This window comes from Solanum verrucosum, unplaced genomic scaffold, assembly GCF_900185275.1.
Source record: "Solanum verrucosum unplaced genomic scaffold, falcon-dt-bn FXZP01000280.1, whole genome shotgun sequence".
NCBI lineage: Eukaryota > Viridiplantae > Streptophyta > Magnoliopsida > Solanales > Solanaceae > Solanum > Solanum verrucosum.
In genome coordinates, this window is record NW_026019982.1 from 3,114,720 (window position 1) to 3,134,401 (window position 19,682).

The 19,682-nt window shown below is 31.7% G+C and overlaps 2 protein-coding genes and 1 non-coding gene across 4 annotated transcripts; 2 read left to right on the forward strand and 1 right to left on the reverse strand.

Annotated features, from left to right (window-relative positions):
• Positions 1–5,033: 5,033 nt before the first annotated feature.
• Positions 5,034–7,496, forward strand: LOC125817528 (isocitrate lyase). The gene is made up of 3 exons (XM_049497072.1): positions 5,034–5,216; positions 5,431–7,033; positions 7,125–7,496. Exons 1-3 carry the CDS (start codon positions 5,187–5,189, stop codon positions 7,217–7,219), a joined length of 1,728 nt encoding a protein of 575 aa, XP_049353029.1. The 5' UTR covers positions 5,034–5,186; the 3' UTR covers positions 7,220–7,496.
• LOC125817538 (syntaxin-132-like) lies at positions 7,457–15,314 on the reverse strand. Of its 2 annotated transcripts, none has more exons than XM_049497082.1 (12): positions 15,140–15,302; positions 14,051–14,164; positions 13,848–13,904; positions 12,760–12,808; positions 12,308–12,396; positions 12,138–12,211; positions 11,953–11,995; positions 11,817–11,877; positions 11,669–11,694; positions 11,510–11,587; positions 10,833–10,979; positions 7,457–7,799 (listed from the first exon to the last, which is right to left on the reverse strand). In XM_049497082.1, the coding sequence occupies exons 1-12, from the start codon at positions 15,155–15,157 to the stop codon at positions 7,638–7,640; spliced, it is 918 nt and encodes a 305-aa protein (XP_049353039.1). In that variant the 5' UTR covers positions 15,158–15,302; the 3' UTR covers positions 7,457–7,637. The 2 variants fall into 2 exon arrangements, with proteins under 2 accessions (XP_049353039.1, XP_049353038.1); XM_049497081.1 differs by lacking the exon at positions 7,457–7,799 and adding an exon at positions 10,507–10,727 and having other exon boundaries at positions 15,140–15,314.
• Positions 15,315–16,098: 784 nt separating this feature from the next.
• TRNAT-UGU (transfer RNA threonine (anticodon UGU)) lies at positions 16,099–16,170 on the forward strand. The gene has a single exon. It is a non-coding gene; the product is annotated as a tRNA-Thr (tRNA).
• The last annotated feature ends 3,512 nt before the right edge of the window (positions 16,171–19,682 follow it).

Consider the following 19,682-nt stretch of genomic DNA (forward strand, 5'->3'; position numbering starts at 1 on the left):
AAACACCAAGTGAGAAATCAATAAAAAAAATCCCGATATGAGTACGTATTTAGTGTGAACGCCATCTACTTTGGGTCCATGCATGACATGAAAGTTCATCGATTTGTGTTTGAATTTTGAACAAATAGAGCATTCTATAGGTGTAACTTAATTAAGTAACGTAACTTCCATCTTGATTGCACTTATATTTGTTTTTTAAAAAATAGTTTCATAATAAGTGTCATTTTTATTTTATTTTTAAAGTCAATTTTACTAGTCTCTTAAATTAAACTGGATTGAATCAACTTAAACTTTACAAAATGATAATATACGTGCAGATATGCAGTTTTTCTCATGATCAAATATTAAATAGTTTGAATATTGAGAAGCTAAAAATGTGATATAATTTGGAACTAATCATAAAACGAATTCGCAAAATAAATTTATTTATCATTAATAAATTCGTCGTTTCTAATGGTACTTCACCGTGACTTTCAATTCGTCTATCACTGTCAATTGATAAGAGATAATACTTTTTTTGTATGGATGAATCCTAATCCCCTTTTAGAGTTCAAATAAATTGTTATTACCACTGCAAGAAATCAGTATCATACATTTAATAAATTAAATGTCATAGTCATATAAATATCACAAAATTAATCATTCATCGATAGGAATCGGATATTAATAGGACAGGGCAGGTTGGGTTGTCCAACTACAAATTCAACCCATCATGTTCTGCTCCATTTACCCATGTTTAAAAATTGGCCTAAATCCATCGGTGACACCCTAAAATTGGCACCAAGTTTCACTTACACATCTCAACTGTGTGATGTTTATTTATGTAGGGTCTCGCTATGTCATTTTGACAATAAGCAAGAAGTTGAAGGAGAGTGTAATACATTCGTTGATGACGTGGCAAGCAACCAATTAAATGATTACAGTTAAAAATTATTTTTAAATCTATTTAGTAAATAACATAAAAATATTATTCTAAACAAATCAATTTAACCGCCCCACCCCCCTCCCCGAAGGTAGTTGTCTTCTCTACTACACCTAACAATTTTTTTATTTTTTTTTATCAACTTTTTAAATTGTTTCGAATCTCTTTTTTTTCTTTCTTTTTAGTATTGTTTTGTGGAAAGAAAAGAGGGAGAGGAAGAAAGAAGAAAGAAAGAGAGAATAAATATGAAATATGAGTATTAGTATTCATTCTTTCGATAAAAAAGGTGGAGGGAGGTGATTATAGATTTAGAAAAGTAATACAATAAAGAAGAAGAAAAATGACTTGAAAACGAATTTGAATAAAAAAATTGACCTCCATTAAGAGTTTAAGCTTCAAAAAATGGTGGGAGGTGGTAGCTTGAAAAATGGAGAAGAAGAAGAGAAAATAAAATAACAAATAGCTAAATTGAGTCTTTTACGCTCTATTGTTGAGTGTATCAAACTCACTTTGACATGTCAGCAAAAAGTGTCAAAATGATACAACGGGACCCTACATGAGGCATCTAAAAAATGAACATCACCCATTTGAGGTGTCTAAGTGAAACTTAATACCAACTTTAGGGGCCACATATGGATTCGGCCTTAAAATTTTCAATCTGTTTTATTCCGCCCCATTTTATTAGCTATGTCTTGCTCCACCTCGTTTAGTTTTTTTTTATTATATATATAGATTTAAGTTTATAATAGTGCTTTTCTTTTTCTCTTTAATTTCTACAACTCAAATTATGTTTGTGCTTGAGTTAATAAAGTGATTTTACCCTTTTAAAAATGTTTCTTGGCAAAATTTACCGTTCTTTAACATTTGTTAAATTTTTACTAAAATAATGAGTCAGGTGTAAAAGAAAATTCTCCAAATTAGTGGATGAAAGTAAGTTTCAGAGGAAAAGAAATCACATTATAACTGAGAAACTAACGAAAGCACGTTGTTTTTTATAACTAATAAATATACTTAATAGAGTATATAAAAAGAGGAAGAAGTACTCCGGACGACTGAATCTGAATCTACGTCTGAATGATTACAATATCGTCTCTAAATTTGAATATTGAATGATTAAGATTGATTGTTTTTTAGCATCTAAATGAATATAATTCACAATTATATAAACATAATAAATATATAATTCAAATAAAATTATATTTGGGGATTTATATAAAAATTAATTTAAATTAAATTAAATTATTATGTGATAAAAAAAATATTTTAAGTAAATAATCTCAATTTGATAAAACATTTAAATTAAATTAATAATATTTTTGTACATGTTTATAAATATTTAATGCCTCTTACTATAATTTGACGTTAAGTTATTAATTTTATTGAGAAGTGCACATATTCACACATTTTCATTTAGGAAAATAAAAAAAGGAATACATATATTTAAGCTTTTCTGGTGCAAGCATAACCTAATATCTGAATCATTCAGATTCATAACTTCATTAAGTGCAAACAAATGAGGCCTAAACAATTAAGCAAGCTGCAAGGAATTTGTGAGTTGATTAATTAAATAGCTTGTTTGTAAAATTATTTTTAAATTCCAGAAAATATAGCAAATTCGATCAGTATGTAATTCTGAATTTCAGTTTATTTGTTGCCTTACTATCCTACCTTGTCTTATTTATACTTTTTTTTAAAAATGTATTTTAACTCTCCTTATTCTGTTTTGGTCGATTAAGTACTCCTTAGTCCACTCCTCTGTGGCTGTGTCCTGCCCCCACCTTATTAAACTCCTAAACTACCCCGCCCTGCTTGTGTTGTATTGCTGTGTCCCATTGTCATCCCTACTTAATGACATTTATGTGAAAGAGATTTTCAAAATACCCTACCAACTTGTGCATTGTCTCATAGACATATGAACATTATACAAAATATTAAAAAATATAACCAAAAGAAAAACACATTGAAATATAAGTTGTTTTTTTTTCAATAAATAGTAACTACGTATTTTATTGAAAGAAAAGGAGAGTAAATTGTCATTGTTAAGGCCTTTACTACTTAGCCATGTGGTACTTTATATCCCGACTTCACTTTGCCTGTTTGGATTGATTTAAGCAAAATATATAATTTTTGAGTTAAATATAAAAAGTCAAACTTAAATAACTTTTAAAAAAGGTAGGAAAAAACTAACTTTTGGTGTTTTTGACTTATTTTAAGTCATTTTTGATCTTGTCAAACATTTCTAAAAGTAAAAAATTGACCAAAAAGTAGGGTTGACCAACTTTTAACCCAATCCAAACACCCTTTTAATGCATTAATCAATGAAAACAAATATACTTACTACTAATATAGTTGGATTCAAAATTTTGAATTTATACATTTTATTAGGGCTATTCAAAATCGAATTGGAATCAATAACTTTAACTAAAAAAAGTTATGGATTTATGAGTTATTGGTTTAGAGGTTTTGATAATAGTTTGATTTTTTTTTTTGTTATTGAATTATCGGTTCTTAACGGGTTAACCGATAACCCGATAGCAAATTAAATAATTATATTTATACTAATTTGTATATAAAATTCTTGACTTAGAGTTAAGTTTTCTACTTTTATTTCTGGTTGTCTCAAACTCTTGGTTATTCTACAATGTAAGAGTGTTTGTTTTTGAGCAAGATGCAATTAGTGAACTCATGTGCATGGTTCATTTTGTTTGTCATCTTGTTTCTAAGTGATTTTCAATGATTTTTTTTGTGTAAAAACTTAACGGTTAAATCGATAACGATCAATAACCGATAAGCCAATAGCTTAATGACTCTATAACGATTTAGCATCTCTACAAATCAATAACCAATAAGTCAAACTGATAAACTTCAAAACCGATATAAACCGACCAATACGTAGCCCAACATTTATAGTGAGTTGATTTCTCTTATGATCACTTAATTAATATTTTTTGTTCTAATTTATGTGGCAAGTTGAAATTTCGAGAGCCAACCATTTTTTTAATTAGTTTTTTCTGTTAAATATCTGTAATTATTAGTTAGTGTGATTTATAATACTTTTTACATAGTTTTGAAATATTCAAATTTCATATAATAAAAATTAAAATCTTACATGTCCGAATTTCATGATCAAAGTTTAAAAATTTTGAATCTTGAAATTTTGACCGTGCCTTATAAATTGAAAAGAAGATTTAATTATTATCTCATAAAGTTACATTTTTTTTTGAAGAAAATCAAAATCAAAATCATGAAGAAATGTGACCTTTTGAGATTAAAAACTAGTAGTCAAATGATCAGAAATCAAATTCCAAGAAAAAGCAACTGATTTAATGAGTTCTATTAGGACCGAAATAATCAAACATCATATGGAAGCAAGCAAAATAAACTTCGAAAACCATGAGTAAGAAAACAAATGAGAAATATATCAAAACAGACACAAATATTTTACGTGATTCAGTCAATCGACTTACATTCACGAGAGGAGTTGAACAATTCATTATATAAAAGAGAGTACACAACATCGAAAGAAATAACCTCACACAAATTCTCCTCCTACACAAAACTCTCAAAGCCCTAATACACATTGTAAATATTGTCAAATTAGAAAAATTAAACTTCTATTTATAGAGTCATAAACATTTTTCCTTAGAAGAAAAACGACTAGCCAAATATTCAATTATGGTAAGAAATCAATCCAAATACCCAATAAGTTCTGAATAAATGATTATACATATTCAATCAATGCATTTTAACACAAAATCTTAACTGATGATCTACTAAGCTGCTAGGATTAGAAACAATCAAACTAATCCTGGATTTACTAGCTAATAGGATTAGAAAAACCAAAGAGAAAAGTGGGATGATACAAAGAACAACAATTTAAAAAAGGAAATTAAAAGTTGTTAAAATTAGAAAGAAATGAGGTCATCTAAATAAGGAAAAGGACAAACATAGTTGCAATATTTGTCATGGCTGGAAACCTCCATTGCCTCGATATCAACACCTTTTGGGCAATTGCTTCAGTTTTATCTTCATCAATCAAGATAAGTAAATACTGTAGATAAGGTTTAAATTATTTAGCAAAATGATGTGGAAATATTATTTTTAATTTTTTTTTTCCTTATCCTTTACTTGGCATTTGGTATTAGTTTTAACAACTTTACTACTATAAATTGAGCCTCTTTGCCTCAACCATTTGCATAAACAATTCATCATTGCAATTGTATAGAAATATACACAAAAGAAAAAAAAATTAAAAGTTCTAGCCATGGCTGCATCTTTCTCAGTTCCTTCAATGGTAAGATCATCTCTTATCTCACTATCTTTACAACTTTTTTATACTTTAGACGGATTTAAATGGAGCGACATGATCGAAACATTTTTTTTTCTTTCTTGCTTAGTATTCGCTTCGTCCTGATTTATGTGTCACATTTGAATTGTTAGTTATTCTGACTTATAGTACATACATTTCAAATATATTTGTTTGACTCTTGAAATTCGATCTGTGTCAGATTATGGAAGAAGAGAGGAGGTTTGAAGCAGAGGCAGCAGAGGTGCAAGCATGGTGGAACACAGAGAGGTTCAGGCTAACCAAGAGGGCATATTCAGCTAGGGATGTGGTGGCACTAAGAGGAACTATGAGGCAAAGTTATGCATCAAATGAGTTAGCCCAGAAGCTGTGGAGGACACTCAAGACTCATCAAGCTAATGGGACAGCATCAAGGACTTTTGGTGCACTTGACCCTGTTCAAGTCACCATGATGGCTAAGCATTTGGATTCTATTTATGTCTCTGGTTGGCAGTGTTCTTCAACTCACACAAGTACTAATGAACCAGGGCCTGATCTTGCTGATTACCCTTATGACACTGTTCCTAACAAAGTGGAACATTTGTTTTTTGCTCAGCAGTATCATGATAGGAAGCAGAGAGAAGCAAGAATGAGCATGAGCAGAGAGGAGAGGGCAAGAACCCCTTTTATTGATTACTTGAAACCTATCATTGCTGATGGTGACACTGGATTTGGTGGTGCAACTGCTACTGTTAAGCTGTGTAAGCTTTTCGTGGAGCGCGGTGCTGCTGGTGTCCACATTGAGGATCAGTCCTCTGTTACTAAGAAATGTGGTCATATGGCTGGTAAAGTGCTTGTTGCTGTAAGTGAACATATTAACAGGCTTGTGGCTGCAAGGTTGCAGTTTGATATCATGGGGACTGAAACGGTCCTCGTGGCTCGTACTGATGCGGTTGCAGCCACATTGATCCAAACCAATGTGGATACAAGGGATCACCAGTTCATTTTGGGTGTTTCCAACCCGAATCTCAAGGGCAAGGGTTTGGCTACTCTTTTGTCTGAAGCTATGGCTGCAGGCAAAACAGGGCCGGAACTTCAAGCCATTGAGGATAACTGGCTTGGAATGGCTGAACTCAAGACATTTTCTCAATGTGTCACTGATGCAATCAAGAAAATGAACCTCGCGGAGCACGAGAAACAGAGGCGATTGAACCAGTGGATGAATCATTCGAGCTATGAGAAATGTCTTTCTCACGAACAAGCTAGGGAGGTTGTTGAAAGACTTGGCCTTCCAAATCTTTTTTGGGACTGGGACTTGCCAAGAACCAGAGAAGGGTTCTACAGGTTTCAGGGTTCAGTAGAGGCTGCAATTGTTCGCGGATGGGCTTTTGCCGAATACTGTGATCTAGTCTGGATGGAGACATCAAGTCCTGATATGGTGGAATGCACAAAATTTTCTGAAGGAGTGAAGTCTCTAAGGCCTGAGCTGATGTTGGCTTACAATCTGTCTCCGTCATTCAATTGGGATGCATCAGGAATGAATGATAACCAAATGATGGATTTCATTCCAAGAATAGCCAAATTAGGCTACTGCTGGCAGTTCATTACTTTAGCTGGTTTCCATGCTGATGCACTCATCGTCGACACGTTTGCCAAGGATTTCGCCAAGAGGGGAATGTTGGCCTATGTGGAGAAAATACAAAGAGAGGAAAGGAGCCATGGTGTTGACACATTGGCTCATCAGAAATGGTCTGGTGCTAATTACTATGATAGAGTTCTAAGGACTGTCCAGGGAGGCATCACCTCTACTGCTGCTATGGGCAAAGGTATAAACATGATTTTTACATGTCAGTGCATAAAACTTAAACTTTGACACGAATTATTAGTAACATTGTATTCGAAATATGGTGATTACAGGTGTAACTGAGGAGCAATTTGAGGCAAAATGGACAAGGACTGGAACAACAAACTTAGGTGATGGAAGTGTGGTGATTGCAAAAGCAAGAATGTAAGAAAAACAACAAAAAAAGTGATTTCTTTTGGATCATGAAGATGTGTGGAACTTTGGAACTATCCCAATTTTTAAGTTGTGAACTTCAAGTACAATAAAGATGTATTTTTTAAGCTTTTTAAATAATTCTTCAGGGATTTGAATCATTTTGGGCATTATTTTGTCCCTCAAATTGCCTAGTAGTGTTATCATTTGTATCTTTATCTATATTTGGACTTCCAAGTTGTGCTAAAGTATCCAGTTGCTTATTAATGGATTTATTTGATGCTTTTCCAAAATTTATTATTCAATATAATAATACTGGCAACTAATTACATTATTAAGATACAGAGGAAGATACAACTTCACAAGAAAAACAAAGATACATAGAAGAATATTTGAAGGATTAACAGCAAGTAATGTGTATTCTGAGTAACTGATTACTTCTTCCACGGTTTAATCACAGAGAGAACGATAATCGCTGCGATAATTAGAAGCAGAATTATGGCGATCATCATACATTTTCTTGATTTTTTCTGCAAGCTCTTTGCAGTTTGAAGTGCATCTGTACCCATATTAACATGATCCACTGCATATCTCACCTGAAAATAAATCCAGAGGAATAAATTGTTTAATTTTTCAGGGAAATTTCATAAATTGTCACATAACTATAAGTTTTTCCTGTTAAAGTCATGCAACTAGATTTTAAAACTGAAGAGTCACAACTCACAATGCTATCATATTCATAGCCATGATTAAGTAAAATTGCACAACTTATAAATGAGTAAATGAGAAATCCATTGGATGTGATAAAAAAATTATAAATAAGGAGATTAAATCTGATAGATTATATATTTCGAGTCAAACATACTATATATGCCCAAATAGCTTATGAACCTCCTTGAATTTCGTATAAAAGGATTGAGTAGGCTAGACTAGTCTCATCTCATTGGTCACGTACAAAGTTTGGTATATCAAATTAAAATATGTAACTTTTTTAACATAAATGATCAATAGAGACGATGTCTTTTATTAAACAAAAAGTCAACTAAATATGAAGAATATTTAATAAAATTAATTGGTTATCACAAATTTCCATTCTGGTACTAGCTATTATTAAGGAAACATTATCACCAGAGACTACAACTACTCTATTAGACACTACAATTTGTATTTACTTTCATTTAATTTCTTCTTAATAAAATTAGGGTAACTTACATAAATCCACTAATTTAGTATCGAAGTACCTTCCTTTCCTACACTTTCCATTATAATGAAACTTACTAGAATTTGTAATTTGTTTCAGATACACTGTATTCAAGTGGATTTGCATGCATCTGACTCTACACTACAAGAAAACTGTGAATTACATGGGGATTTTCCTGGGGATTAGTATGAAATTTGCAGGAAAATAAGTTTCCTGCGAATTTTATACTAATCCCCAGGAAAATCCCCATGTAATTCACAGTTTTTTTGTAGTGTCTCTTGCTCGTCTCTTTCCTATCTCGCTAGCCACTCTCCTCTCTTGACTCTTCATGTATTTGGTACCCCAAATACATGTATTTAGTGTGATTAGATAGATTATCACGCTCGTCTCTCTCCCTATTTTAGTGCATCTCGTAGTAAAATACATGTATCTAGGTGTATCTGACTTCAAATTATTAATTAGTGAGACAATATATAATATTTTAAACTATAGGGAAAATTAGTAAATATAGTAGGAATGTTTATCTAATTAGATAGTTTTCCCATAAAATTAATTAGTCCCTACTAATCTCCATATTAGTGAAAATACTACCTATAAATAAGGAAGCATTTCTGGGTATATCTAATATATAGTATCATGGGCGGACCTACCTTGTTGCAAGTGGGTTCATACGAACCCACTTCGTCGAAAAAATACATGGTATATACATATATATTCAATTTGTTTTTTGAAACACTATATAATTAATTTGACCCACTTAAACCAATAGTAACACGTACGCAGCGGCAAAATGGTTACAATTTGACTGATGCATCGCAGGTACGATTCCCACCTACAACATTTAATACTTGTTTCATTTTTTTTTATATGTTGAACCCACTTAGTAAAATTTCTGGGTCCGCCACTGTATAGTATGCCATGGTCAATATCTATTTCAGTTAAAGGTATTTTGTACAATATATAGTATATCGATGCACATATACGCTAAATTTAAATCTGCATTAGGTAGTGTTAAATATACATATCTAATATACATTATATCATGTTCAATATATATTTATATTAACCATTTATATCATGTTCATTATTGGGTACTGTTAAATGTACAAATCTTATAAGTAGTATTAGTATATTATGTACAATGCAAGATGAGAAAGGAGGATTTTGAGAGCTAATACGATAATGATGAACAATAGAGATTCTTGGGATAATTACATTGTAGGCTGTGCCCAATTGGCAACATCGAGAAAGAGTAACCATTTTGGATTTGATTAAAGAGAGGAAGTTGCTCGGATGATAAACAGGTCTTATTCCTAGGTTGAGTTCGAATCATCAAAGGAGTACAACAACCTGTTTAATATCTAAACTTTGATAATTTAGGGTCATTTAAGAAACTACATCTAAAATCGTGTTTGATATAATACTTGTTATTTTGCCAATCGAGTAGACCTTGCTTGGTTAGCTAAAAATTTAAATTATGAATCCAATCGAGTTGACCCCTAATATTTGTTACTCACAAAAAGTCAAAAACAACTTCAATTTGTATTTATGGACAAACACAACTTGATTTTCAAAAATCCTTTTTACTTTGAAAACAAGAATTACTTTTTTCAAATTTCACAATGATACATAGCCAAGTGTCTACTTATTTTATTTATTTGAAGGGAAGAAGATGGTGAAAAAAAGACTTACACGCAACTTGGGACAGCTAATTAAAAAACAATAACAATATTTTCTTTAATTTTTTAAATTGAAAAAGCAATATATAAGAGAACATTAAAATTCACTAATTTGATCAACAATGAGAATAACTAAGGAAACTAGGCAAAAAGATGGGGTAATTTTCAACATAGTATCAAAAAAAGGGGAAAAATTCATATCAAGTTCCTCTTTAAGCTGTTTTTTTTTATGACTTATAAAGCCTCTAAGTGACTATGATGTATACTAATCCACAAATTCATGAACAATTAGCAGACCGTTAACACCAAAAGCTAGTTAACGAAGTGTGGCTAGACGAAAAGGAATATAATCGACAAGGAAGCTATACACAGGCTAACACGACTCTTGTGAATCTTAGCTTTTCTATCCCCCAGTAAACCAAAGGCAAACACACGCGTTGCATAGCTCGAAAACAAAACAGTTAAGCTCCCTTGTTACTCTTCCAAGGTTGAGATTTGATAATGAAGGGGAGAACTATTATGCCTACTATAATTAAGAAAATTATAATGCCAACAAACATGCATTTTCGAGACCTCTTCTGTAGTTTCTTTGCGGTCTGAAGAGCAATTGCCCCTGATTGGACATAATCGATTGTATTTGTCACCTGAGCAAAATTTCCATTGAGAGATTCGACACAGAGAAGTGGAGACCCTTTCGTTTTTTAAGGTAGGAATATGCTGAGGAAATAATAGGAGGGTTGAAAACAAACCTGTGTTTCGATATTATCTAACAAGTCTCCTTGAGCTTCAACCAGAACAGCCATATCAAGATATATCTGATGCAGATCAAGAAGCTTTCTCTCAATTTCCTTCACTGCATCGTGTCTTTCCTGAATTTCCTCTACGGTGCTTAAGACCTACAGTTTGGGCATATTTACAGATGAAATAGGAAGGGAAAATGATAACGACATACTAATGTAGCTTAAATTTCTAGAGGGGAAAGGGGAAACACACAATTTATTAGAGAACACTCAAAAGTACAGAAAATCTATTCGGATTGCAGTCCTGCTTTATGCTTGCTGATGAGGTGACGAGATATTTAAAATACGACTGGGATGTGCGCTCATATATAAAACTCATGTTTCCAAACTAATTATATCAAGATACGTGGAATTCAAGGAGTGGCGTATGGACAAAGTTAGTACGTCAAAGGAATTCAAATGAGATCAGCTAGTACTGTTTCTGCTAGTTCAACATGAATATAAGAATTAACGAACGTAGAAAGTAGAAACCTTGCTTTCCCTACATTTTATATATACCTAGTGATAATATGTTGACAAGAAACAAGGAGAGAAGACACCAGAAGTGGATGCCACATAAATTAAGTCCCAAATTCAGAAACAGTCGAAAGAGAGAAAATACAGTAGAATGAAGTAGTAAGAGGTACCTGTCCACGTCCCATTCCTTGGATAGCGTTCTGGAAGATTTGTTCACTGTTTCCAGTTTCGATCAAGTTGTTGATTGTCTAACATGATCATTAGAATAAAGTTCAGCAAAAAAACAAACTTATTGATCGGGATTATCAATTGCAAGACTTTGCACTCACCTCCTCATCTGGTCTAGTTCCAGTTACTGCTCAGTTGTGAGATAAAAACACAATAAAACCACATATTAGATCAACATATGGATATTCAAATATTGATAAGCACATATCTCAAGTTATATTTCTGTTGGAAAAAGTTTGAGATCCAAACCTGTGATCACCCTTCGCTCTACAACCTCGCGATATTCGTTGTCTATCCTCTGTCTTAATGTCTGGAGGAACATAACTTATAAGCAATTTAATCGAACAAAAGACAGCACAAAGCAAATAACAAGACTTGTCTATACCTGAAATTCCGTCATAACATCTCTGAACTTCTTTGTCAAGGCACTGCAGAATGCAGATCAGCGATTAAAAAAAACAATATTTTTTTTTAAAAAGAACAAATACACTCATACAATTACGACTGTTCAAGCACAAGAAGTGGAAAATAACATCAAACAATATTGAAAAACTATGTTTATTAATGTACTTGGTCATATTTGTCCTGGATCTGTCAACACTTGTGCCCTTTCCATATCCAGGCTTTTGTCGATTAGCCAAGTTCTAAAGAAAAGAAAACGATTATAGTGCTTTTAAGTGATGAAAATTGAACTCAAAAACTGTGTTACTGATCCAAATATAAAAGAATAGACAAATTACCTCTTTATTAGTTGCTTCTATTTTTGCTTTGACATTTCTTGCAATCTTCCCAACTTCATCTATATCTTTCTCCATCCGCTTCCTTATAGCTGGAAACAAGTAAAAAATGCTTTCTTGAGAGCTTGTGGTAAGCAGGCTACAGATTACGAAAAAACAAACACTACACAGAGATAGACGAACTTTTCAGTGTTGTTTAGTAGTAAAGGATCAAAGGCCAATTTTCTCCTCAGCTATAGATGAACTTATCTATGTTAATATTTCACAAGTGCATTATAGTAAATGGATTGAAAAAATAGTAGCCTGCGTTTGAGTTCTGACTGAGAAACTTAACAATCTTAAGAGTTATATTTCACAATATAATAATAACTTAAAGGTAAAAGAGATTAGAACAATAAAAGTTTATAGTGAATCTGTTAGCTATACAAGACATAATGAAATAGCACTTATTCGACCTTTCATTGCTGATGCTTTAGTTACAGACTTTGTTTCCTCATTAGCATCCTGAAAGATAATTCCAATTAGTAAATAATCTCTGACCAGAGAAAGTAAAAAAAAATGTTGATCAGATAGAAATGATTAAAGTGGCATGTGCAATTTATCGCTAAACTAAAGCATTTTATTTCAAAATGCAAAGTGTGTAATAAAGGCAAAAGTGAAAACTGATTATTCTCCAGTACTTGTGACAGCAAATTCAACAATCTATAAAATGATTACTCTCAGATTGGCAGCCAAGAACATATTTTTCCATCCGGGAGGAGTGACTTGATTCGTTTTTTTTCATCTGTTCTCCTATAGTTGACCCCATTCTAAACTGTTTATTATCCTATTCCGTTTCTTGAATGTCATATTCCTCAACATACAATCCAACAGAATCACAAGGTTAAAGCAAGCAACCCAATTGTTCTAAAGTTCTCTACTAAAAGTTCCGATCTTTTGCAGAATGAAACCAAGTATACATCTTCTAACACTTCTTCTTAAGTAACAGACTTAGTCAGTACATTGGGGAGGTGTTATTTTGATCATATATAAATCAGGAGAAAAACAAAATACTGATTTAACTAAGACTCTTTGGCCTTCAACACTACAATTATTATCTTGATTTTCTTATGAAATATTGCCTAGTTAGCTATTATCAACCCGCTATTTTCTCATATGGGCAACCAAGATTGTCTTTTGGGTCCAAAAGAACAAGCAACTACCTCAACTGTTTCGGCAAGTACCTACCACCTCCAAGGCAGAGGAGAAATCACCTATCATTTTTGTCACTATTGGAATTTGAACCCTGATATGAAACCAACTATACTGTTATCAATTTCTTTTTAACCAAGAGACATCTATAGTACACTGGGGAGATGTAGTACTCAATTTTCAGGATTGATTTTACTGAAAATTTAAAGCATGTAAAATCACGAATGATGCCAAGACATTATACTAGTTGCATATGCAGTTTCTCAAAAGAAGAAAGTACAAATAGATCTAAATGGCTTCTGAACAGCAATTAAAACTAAAAGAAAAGGCAAAGAATTTGTATGAATGATACCTTAAGGGTCTTCAGGAAACCAGAAAGTTTATCAACCTGTTTCTCGATTTCTTGTATCTACAAGATTTTGTACCATATGTCAGGAGCAAGGAGATGGGAGGATAAGCCTTTTGAAAAATTGGTACTTATAGTTTTATCTTTAGATGACAACTGCACTACTCTGATAATCTCAAAAACTAACTCAGGGGTCAGTGAAGCAATACCTGCTTGTTAAAGTTGTCGATTCCAGAATCTGACTGGCTCCTCGTAAATCGGTTTCCCATCTCGATATCAGATTCTTTGGAAGCATTATCTTTGCCAGCAATAAAACTTGAATCCTGAAACAAGAACAGAAATTACATGACAATAAACTTCAAGATCACATCATCCCCCTTGCTTGAAATCAAATAGTGATCAAGGTACTATCTTCATTACAAGTGCTTGCAGTACAAGATAATGTGCTATAGATAAAAATTATCATGAAAACAAACAAACAAAATCCAATCTTATAAATGAATCTCCAGTTAGCTTCGTTAAATTGCACCCAAGGGTGTGGCCTAGTGGTCAATGAAATGGGTTCAAAATCATGAGGTAATCTCTATCGGAGGTATAAATACGTGATTTGTTCTAACAGTCCAAACCTTTATGGATAGATGGACAGAATTAGCGGTATGATGTTGGTGGGTGTAACAGGAACCCCGAGATGCATTCAAGTTGACCCGAACAACAGAATTATCAAAGAAAAAAAAAACTAAGCTTTGTTAAATTACAAAAAGAGTTAAGAACAGCTAGCAGGAAACACAACAAAAAGCAAGTAAATAAATAGGCTATGAAGGAGTAACCTTAATTCTAGACTCCAAACTCTACCACCTACAAAAAGATTGGTATTACTTGTTAAATAACCAAGTATTCAGTTCAGGGGCGGAGCCAAGTAGTGCCGAGAGGTTCATTTTAACAGAAAATTACACTTTTTATACATGATTAAAACTAATTTTTTTATGTATAAATAGTAGATGTTAAACCCTTTCGCTTCTTCGTGTGTTTACTTCCCCACATTTTGAACCCCTTAATGAAAATACTAACTCTCATTGATACATATGATACACCACAAGAACTTACATAAAAATCCAATATTTTCAAACTTCACAAGACTAGTATAAGCAAAACTTAACATACAAAATTCAATTGACAGAAAAATTAAACAAAAGCAAGACACATGCGATAGAAAAACTGAAATCTTGGAAGCAAAAAGTTCACTCTTTTATTTCCCTGTAATCAAAACACAAATAAAAGGGTCAAGAAAATAAACTAACCGCTAGAAGATCATTCATGTTTTCCAAAAATTAGTGAAAGAAAGAGTTGGGAAAATTGTTTATGGCCGTCTAAGAAGAATTAGTGCTTGTTGATGATGATCGAAAGAGAAAAAAACAAGAAAGCTAAACAACAGAGTGGCAATATTTTAGGAGTATTTTTTGTTTGTGGGGATTTTTTTCTGTGTATGTAAATTTTGTCTTTGTATGGGCCGGGTGACCGGCATGACAATTGGAAGACGAGAATGACGAGAAAAAATTGAAACAAAATTACTTTTTGTCGTCTCAATTTATGTGATATTATTTTACATTTTATAAAAAAGATATATTTTTATAATTTATAATTTAAAATAAATTATAGATATTTATGTGATTATAAATTATAATAAATCAAATTATTATCAAATATAAATTTATTTATTTTTAGAATGGACTAAAAAAAAATGCATCACATAAAAGTGCTAGCTATTTTAAATTTGGCTTTATATAACTATAAAAAAAACTTGTAACGAAAAGCGTTACGATCAACAAAATTGGGAAATATGATCAAAAGGAAATAAAATAAAATAATCAGTATGACACGGTTTTGAAATAGATTTTTATTATTTTGCATGTATCTAGGTAAAAATTCCTTATTCTACCAGCAAATCTATAGTGGAACAAAATCTAAAATCAGCTTTACGTTTAAGATTTTTTTTTGGAAAAAAACCATTTTTGTAAAAAACGTGATTTTGTGTGATATAAATTTTAAAAAGACTTTTGAGTAGTAATTAATATTTGATCAAGTTTTTAAAAAGCGTTTTTGAGTGTATTTTTTCAGAAGTGATTTACAAAAGAAATTACTAGAAAAATTATTACTATTTTTTTGGTTATATTTTAAAAAATAACTTTTGCTAGTTCTCAGTAATTCTTTTCAATACTTTTCAGTTATTTATGTATCAGTGTCACAGAGCATCAAATAAGCCCGTATAGCTCAGTGGTAGAGCGTCAGTCTTGTAAACTGAAGGTCTGTAGTTCGATCCTGCATGGGGGCATTTTACTTTTTTTTTTGCCTTCCAATTTGTCCCATTTAGATTTCTGTATTTTCAGTTTGAATTTGTTTGTCTTATTTGCTTATTTTGTCTTATTCAGAAAAAAGTGTATCTTTTTTAATCTCATAACTCACATTAAATTTTTATTCTATAAAAGTAAAAAAATTCTGGTATATTAAACTTATTCTAAATTTAAGATCATAAAATTATAAAATATTCATCCCAAATTTTCCTTCTTTACTTTCTTGTTATGTCATTTTTTATGATATAGGCTGGGCTACTTGTGGGCTAATGAGCCTGAAATTAGGCCCAGAAACTCCTTGAAATTTGTTATCAAATGTTCTAAATAAATCAGCACAAAAATATGGTCAACATTAACCAGCAGAATGCCACATAAAAGATGTCAAATAAGATGATGAACTTAATTTTGATTTGAGTAATTACACACTAACAAAAGATAAGTCTATATTTGAAATTGCACATCAAATGGTTTAATTTAACAATTTTTCAAAGTGAAAATCAAAATAAAGATCAAACTCCCCTTGTATTAATACCAATTTTCTCCAAGTAAGTTCATCACAAAAAAAAATAAATTGACACCTAAATATCTCTAACTTCCCTTTAAAGAATGTACGTAAACCTTATCCCACCTTAAGAAGGTGGAGAGGTTGTTTTCGATAGACTCTCAGCTCAAAAAAATGGAAGGAGCGGGACACAAAAATTCCATGAGAAATTTCAAGATTTGTTGTGGTGTTACTCTACTTTTATCAATTATTCTTATAATTGTCTCAATCACTCTGTTCCATACTATTCTCAAGCCCAAAAAACCTCAAATCATTCTCCACCCTATATCTCTAGATGAGATTGAATCCCAAATCTTGTCGCGATTAAGCCTAAACGTGACATTAAGGTTGATAATCACGATTAAGAATCCGAATTATGGTAGCTTCAAATTCGAGGACTCGATAGCTTCACTTATTTACCATGGTAACAATTCAGTGGGTGAAATAGTAATTGAATATGGAACTGTTCCATCTAAGGGAGAGTTAAATACAAGAAGTTATGCTAATATTATTGGGGACAAATTGGTAAAAAGTCCTTATTTTATTAAGGATATTGAGGTTGGAAGTTTGAACTTTACATCCTATTTAACTTTGCATGGTAAAGTGAAGATGCTCAAAATTTTCAAGATTCATGCAATAGTTAATAGCTATTGTGACATTTCAATTTTGGTGCATTCTCATCTTGCTATTCAATTAAGTTGCCATTCCAAAGTCAGGTTATAATTTATGTTACTCAGACTCTTTAAAATTGAAGACAGTGTGTATCGAATTTGAAGGATCTGACATGAATAGGACAACATTTTGGGAGAATTCGAGTCAAGTTAATGTTAATCGTTGTGTATATTCTTTAATGTGTGTGTATAATAATAATTTTTATTTTCCTCCCCTTGTTAAATGACTCAACTTGATTGTGTTGGTTTAATTGGGTTAACATTAAGTTGGGTTCAAATGAATCGTTGCATCATACAGAAACTTATAATTACAAATCACGTTAACTAGAAGAAACATATATTATTAGATGGTTTGACCAATTGACCTATACAATTAAAAATTAATACTAAGCATAGAATTTGTAGAGAGAGAAAATAATCTCTCCGTAAACAAAATTCTTAAATGTCTACATTGTGGATGTTATTATGTTCTTGGTATGAGAAGAGGGGTACTCTTCAATTTATGGAGTCTCAAACTTTTCCGCTAAAGAAAGAATAAATCAATTATGGAAGAGAATTATACTTTCATTTCAGAAAAAAGTAAAAATAATTATGATAATACTTTAACTTTCATTCAAGAAAAAAATAAAATTCAAATATAATAAGAAAATCAGGACAAAACTCTAACACGGGGTAAATTCAATCATGAAAAAATGCAAATTGGAAAACGTGACAAATAATTTTTAGTTTTCACTTTCCCCTTTCTAGAAATTAAGTAGAAAGAGTAAGCTAACAGTAAGAAACAAAATGTAAACAAGAATATCTTGACTTCTAAAATATAATATAGGAGTTAAGACTTCATTAATAAGATTATGATCAATATCTAATATTATTCCACTATTTTGCTATCGATATAATTTTTTTTAATCTACAATTTTTAATTACAATTTTTTTAATCGAAGGTGTATCGGAGATAATATCTTTATTTTACGGAGATAAGACTGAAGCTTGTGTTTATTATTGTATATAATGTAATATGATTCCAATAATCCAATCATTAGCGCCGGCGGACGGCCGATGAATAAATCTAGGCCATTTAATTTCTTTTGCTTAATCCTCTTCAATCCTTTTTGAAAAACTAAAACAAAGTATTTTAAAATCACATATTATATCATAGATACCATATCTGATCAAGATTTTGTTCTCCTCTTATAAATTATAATTTATTCAATAATTAGTTAGAAAATTGTTGTCATGTAGAAACAGTCCGAAAATTCAAAGTTCCAACCATAACACACTTTAATAATTGCCTTTATTATTATTATCTACTCTTATTTAGAAAGAGGGAAAAAATTAAATTAGTTAATTTTGGTTGAAAAATTATGAGCAACTTTCACATATAGCAAACATAAAAATCATATGTGTATGTTATAACTATAGTTTGCATAATTGCGCTCCTTAGCAAACACAATATGTATATTTCGCTATACATATACAAAAGAAAACAATTGTATACTTTCGCTATACATATACAAAAGAAAGCAGTTGTATAATATGTTTTGGTATACATATACAAAAGATCAATTGTATAGTCTGTGTTTGTATAAAGCGAGAAAGAGAGAAAGACAAAAGAAAACTGAGCAGGGGAAGATCGTATTTGTATAATCGTAAGTGTACAAGACGAAAATATATGCATTTGTATTTGTATATACAATTTTCTCTCGCTTTATACAAACACAAACACAATGTATACATTTGTGTTTGTATAAAGTGAGAGAGGAGAGTGAGTGAGCGAGATCTGGGAGAGTAGTGAGCGAGATCTGGGAGAGTGGTGAGCGAGATCTGGGAGAGGAGAGAGAGGGGAACGAAAATATATGTATATATACAATTTTCTCTCGCTTTATACAAACACAAACGCATTTTATACATTTGCGTTTTTGTATAAAGTGAGAGAGGCGAGTGAGCGAGCGAGTTTTGGGAGAGTGGCGAGCGAGATCTGGGAGTGGGGAGAGGGGAGAGAGGGAAACGAAAATATATGTATATATACAATTTTCTCTCGCTTTATACAAACACAAACGCATTTTATACATTTGCGTTTGTATAAAAGCGAGAGAGGCAAGGGAGAGAACGAGAGTGGCGAGTGAGATTCACCAGGAGAGAGGCGAAATAACAACAGTTTGCTATGGGGTACAATTAAATCAAACTATGGTTATAACATTTAATTTGAACTAATAGTTTGTTATTATATACAATTTTTCCAAAAATAATACTCCTTCGTCCTTATTTACTTGTCAAAGAGTTT